At 43.9% G+C, this 5,231-nt stretch overlaps 1 protein-coding gene across 1 annotated transcript; it reads right to left on the reverse strand.

Annotated features, from left to right (window-relative positions):
- Positions 1 to 645: 645 nt before the first annotated feature.
- Positions 646 to 4,606, reverse strand: LOC110540251 (homeobox protein aristaless-like 4). The gene is made up of 4 exons (XM_021627054.1): positions 4,540 to 4,606; positions 4,047 to 4,392; positions 2,360 to 2,405; positions 646 to 696 (listed from the first exon to the last, which is right to left on the reverse strand). Exons 1-4 carry the CDS (start codon positions 4,604 to 4,606, stop codon positions 646 to 648), a joined length of 510 nt encoding a protein of 169 aa, XP_021482729.1.
- Between the last annotated feature and the right edge of the window lie 625 nt (positions 4,607 to 5,231).

The following is a 5,231-nucleotide window of genomic DNA, read 5'->3' on the forward strand; positions in this document are numbered from 1 at the left end:
GTTCACTGACTGACTGTGTGAATTTTCTACCCTTACTAGTTAGCAAGGAAACTTTTCTGTTAGGACCTGACATTCAGAACAGTTTGAAAATATTCAATGGGTGACGGTTTGGCCGTCTTTAGTAGAGCTTCAAAGGATGCTTGCTTAATGTTCATATTTTTGTGTCACAGCTAAGAGTGAGATTCCCGCTTGCTTCTCACCCCCCTGTCCATGCACACACTGGGTAATTGTCTTCTCCGGTGTCTCAGAAAGAGAAAACAGTGTTAGTGGGTGAAAGAGAATGTGTGATCAGAGCTAACCCCCCCCCCACACTCTCTGGGTCTCCCTGTGACGCGCCCAGCCATGCCACCTGGTGGGGTACAATTTTCTCACTCTGTGGGAATGGCATTCTCACACCTAGCACACGAAGCACAAAAGACTCAGCAAGCAAACATATGGAGACTGGGCCACTTTGTGGCAAATCAAAGTGCTGAGTCGAGATAAGGACGAGACAGAAGAGAGCAGGGCAGGGAGGGGTGAAATAGCCCATTGGTGGGAGTAGACACTCATCTGCTCTGTCTTCTGGGCAAGGGTGCCTCTCTAGGGCCACAACCTCCAGGACAAGGCGCAGCTGCAGCAGGCACCATGAGGAGCACTTCCAAGCACTTACATCTTCAGGTACTTCCTATATTTGGCTCTCCTACTCTTAAACCAGTTCTACAATGAAAGAGAAAAAACAGTTCTCTTAGTGTACTAAGTAGTCAGAATCATAACTGCAGAACATATTGTATAAGTTTATATGCCAGTGAGAGTTTACATTCCATGAAAAAACCTTCTTGCTTGTTCTTATTCTGTGAGGGGCTGAGCCCCAGGGAACAGTGCTTGCTGGAATGTGTGAGACCCCGGATGTCATCCCCAGTACTGCAAAAACTAACCCTGAAGAATCCCCCTAGGACAGCTAGCACCACATCTCATCCTTCAGCAAATTCTCCCTAGCACCAGCCCTATGGCAAAGTTTTGGAGTCTTTGACTCTGCTCTCCAATTATGTTTTTAGAGACAGGATTTCTCTGTGCAACATCCTTGCCTGTCTTTGCTTTCTAGACCAGGATGTCCTTGAACTCACAGAGATCTGGCTGCTTCTGCCTCTGGAGTGCTGAGATTTAAGGGGTGCTTTGTGACTGCTTGGTTCCAATTATATTTCAATCCCATCTTCATGAAGAAGCTACAGATATGGCTTCTGAGTTACTGTTGGTCATTTCTGTGTAGAGGCATTAGAGAAAGCCTAGCCTCTAAATTCCAGTAAAATATGAAAAGGTAAAGGGCAAACACATCAGATTCCCCAGTTCTCTCACTGCCTCATTTTATGAGGGTTCCATTGCATTAACCTTTTGAATGCTCCCAAGCTTTTAATCATATGAATCAAAAGCACTTTTTTTTTTCTGTCATCTTTCCTGGTCACCCATCATACCATTTGGAGTCCTTCTCTCTCAATCTATACAGTCTACAAAGTCGGGAGCAATGCACTGAGATGTTAGACCAGTGGTTTTCAACTTTCCCAATGATGCAACCCTTTAATACAGTTCCTCATTTTTGTGGTGATCCCAAACCATAAAATTATTTCATTGCTGCATCATAACTGTAATTCTGTTACTGTTATGAATTTAATGTAAGTATCTGATAAGCAGGGTGTCTAATACTTGACCCCCAAAGGGGCTGTGACCCAGAGGTTGAGAACTGCTGTCTCAGGGTATCAGAGATCAGAGAGCATTAGCATAGCCAACATCGCATAGCTCTTGGATTGCTTGTGCAAGATACTCAAAGTCTTCTCGTAGTTTCACCTTTAAAAATCCTTTCCTCATCCAGCTTCACAAGGCAAACTCAAATTTGGTTCTGAGATTGTGGTCCTGCTAGCAGCTTTAATACATTTAACTAGTATAATACAGATTGGTTCCCTATATATTTATTTAGGAAGTTATGTTCCCTCTGAAAATGAGATTCTTTGGTACTGTGTAACTTTCTTATTCCATTTTTTCCACGTACAAACACCAAACACCACCAAATTCAAAACTCATTTCCCAGCTGGGCATGGTGGCATATGTCTTTAATCCTAGCAGATGAAGGTGGATCTCTGTGAGTTTGAGGACAGCCTTGTCTCACAATAAGTTCCAGGAAAAGCCAGGGCTATGTAGAGAGACCATGCCTCATACCAACAACAAAACACAAAACAAAACAAAACAAAACACAAAACAAAACAAAACAAAGCACCCTCATTTCCCAAACACAGAGCAGACAAAAACAACACAATTTCACTCATAGGACAAAGGTATTCACGACCTGAAGCAAGTTCTAGAATGGCTGTCTTTTTTTCTAGTTACATACCTGCACTCTGGTTTCTGTCACACCAATCCATCTTGCAAGCTCTTTTCTGTGGGCAAAAGTTACAGATGTTCAGTATTTGGCATCATGAATAAAATAAAAATAAAAAGGACATTTTATATCTGTTTTTAAACGTTTAGCCTTGCTTCCCTTCTGTGACTTTCACCTTGAAGATTTTGAGGCTGTTAGAAAGTATTTCTACCAACAGTTTTAATTTATTTTCTATCTGCTATAAATAGAAATGAGAAAAACTGAATATGCTCCCTAAGACACTCAGACACAATTTGAAAATCACTAAAATATAAAACAAAACGTTGAAAGAAATTTTACTGACATCAGAATGTTGCAATGCCTGGGATTCTGCCTACAAAAAGAAAAGAAGGGTAAAAGCTATGAGCAAAAATATGCAGATGAAAGGAGGTTTTATCAACTTCGCTGGGCTGGAAAGATAAATTCAAAAAGAAGAAAACAGATTAATAAAAAGTACATGGGGATTTCTAATGTTCAATTACCATGCAAAAATGTTCAACATGCTGATTATCAGAGAAATAAAATACTAAAACAATAACAGGCACAAAACAAAGTTTAAAATTTTTACACTGTTAGCAGCACTGAGCAGTAACCCCAGAATAAAGAAGGCTGATCCAAGAGGGAGACTGAGCCAAGAAGCTCCCTGAAAGTTCAAGGCCAACCTGGGCTATAGAGTGAGCTCCTGTATCAGCAAGACAGGAGGAGAACAGGGAGAAAATGAGGGGAGGAAGAAGAAAAGTGTGGGGAGAGAGAGGGAGAAGGGAGAGGTAGATGAAAGGAGAAGAGAACGGAGAGGGAGTGAGGGAGGGAGAGGGGGAAAAAACCAGACAGTGTCCTTGTGCTTCAACAATCCCAGCTCTTGGGAGGTTTACTTTTGTTTGCAGGCCTCTTGGAGCTATGGAGCTGAGGATAACCTTTAGTTTACTATCCTCATGCTGTCACTTCCCCAGTGAGCCAGTGGTAGAATCAGAAACAAGGACCGACCACCCTGGCTTTGATTGATCTATTGATCAGTCGGTGAATTGATTGATTGATTGATCGACTGATTGATTGACTGGTTATTTGAGACAACACTTCAGGCTATAGCTCAAGATGTCCTGGAATTTGCAGTGAGCCTCTTGCCTTACCTGTGTTGCTCAGGCTGCAAGTCGCCATTCCCAGAACTTTATCTTGCTTTTAGGAACAGTTTTGGTTTTTGGTCTGTTTGTTTCTTTGTTTGTTTGTTTGTTTTTGAGAAGAAATTTTAAGGGGAAGAATACTCCCTCCCTCCCCCTGGAAAATAATCAACAGCAACTATCAAATCAGTGATTAAGAAAAATGTTCCAGTGCACATAGAAAAAATAGAACATAATGCAAAAACTGCACGATGTACACTTAAATCTTAAACAAAGACCATCCTGTGTTTCCTCAGACACTCTCAGCCTTTTCGCCCCTGTGCACACCTTCCTTTGCTTCATTTAAATACTGCATGGAAATAGCTTCATTCCTGTTTGCTCCCTGCCCCCATCTCACCCCAGAACCCAAGCGCAGAAGACTGGGTTGCGGTAGCCTGGAGTCTTCGGGTAGTTTTTATTGCAGGAGGGGAAGAGGAGCTGGGGAAGATCCAAAAGCTTCCCTGGAGCACTTGGTGCTCTCAGCATAAGCCAGCCCATCTGCTTACCGTGCTGCAGCATTAGGGTAGTGATTGCGTTCAAAAATGCGCTCCAGCTCCTGCAGCTGGAACTGGGTGAACCTGTGGCGGAAGCGGGGAAGCTGGCCTGGTGACCCTCGAGGGTCCTTTGAGCTGCCAGGGATCGGCTCCTGCTGTTGGACCTTATCCTGGCCACTGCTGCTGGTCCCGCCTTCATAGTTCCAGCTATCCACGAAGACAGCAGGAGTATTGTCTCTGGATTCTTCTTTTGTACCTTCTCCTTCTGTGGCTACTGCCCCCGACACAGAGTGGCCCTGTACATCCTCTTTCTCCTGCCTTTCCTGCACAGCCTGCAGAATTACCCATGCACTTCCACCTGGAAGGAGAAAACAAAAAAGAAAATTTTTCAGGAATCTGAGTCCAGGGTGAGTGGGGAGGCACAGGGTAGGGCTGCAGACTGAGCTGGCAAGTGTCTGCAAAGAAACCGAGAGAACTGGAGAATCTGTCTCATCCATATACTGACCATTGCTTTCTCCTCCAACCTGATCAACTCTCACATGAAGCAACTGGGTGATGCCTTGAGGCTCCATGCCCTGAATGCTGTTGATAGTGCTCGAGTACTCGTGCTTCTGCAGATTTTGAGCCCAAGCTCTTGGAACAGAATAAAAGCATTGACCCATGACCTGGAAGTGTTTTTTTCTGGCCTGGTCAAGTTCACAATGTATCTAGTCAGTCACAGACATTCTGTCCTGCCTGCCTTCTCAATGCCATTTACTGTGGGTTGAGCCTCTTCAGATACAAGTTACAGCAGTTTGGGGTGGCAATGAGCAGACTGTGCTTGTAAGAAGGACACAAAGAGAACCCGTGGGAATGTGGGGGTGTAAAATTGAGCTTCGAAGCTGCAGGTCTGCTGATGACTCTGGCCTTGATGAGGTATCTTCCCAGGGAAGGGGATACGTGGGACTGTTCCATCAAATTGTTAGGGAGTAAGAACAGTTCTCCCTGTACCTCTGGAGTCTGGTCAGAAATGTTGGTGAACACCTCTTGGCCTACTGTTCTACCTCTGGTAGCTGGTACTTGACAGAAATAAAGCAAATATAATCATGTAGGAGTCCTCTGCCTCTGAACATTGACAAATGTAGAAGTTAAAGCCTGGCAATCTTCCAGGATCTCCAGCTGTGGGATACTGGAAAGTGAATACAGAGGTTGCTGATT

Source organism: Meriones unguiculatus, chromosome X, assembly GCF_030254825.1.
Source record: "Meriones unguiculatus strain TT.TT164.6M chromosome X, Bangor_MerUng_6.1, whole genome shotgun sequence".
Classification (NCBI taxonomy): Eukaryota; Metazoa; Chordata; class Mammalia; order Rodentia; family Muridae; genus Meriones; species Meriones unguiculatus.

Excerpts from the sequence above, each read along its gene's own strand:
- LOC110540251 (XM_021627054.1), bottom strand. The coding sequence starts at position 4,606 with ATGGAGCCTCAAGGCATCACCCAGTTGCTTCATGTGAGAGTTGATCAG. Across the intron at positions 4,393-4,539 it reads GGTTGGAGGAGAAAGCAATG|GTGGAAGTGCATGGGTAATT; the intron begins GTCAGTATATGG and ends TTCTCCTTCCAG. Across the intron at positions 2,406-4,046 it reads TACCCTAATGCTGCAGCACG|AAAAGAGCTTGCAAGATGGA; the intron begins GTAAGCAGATGG and ends TTTTGCCCACAG.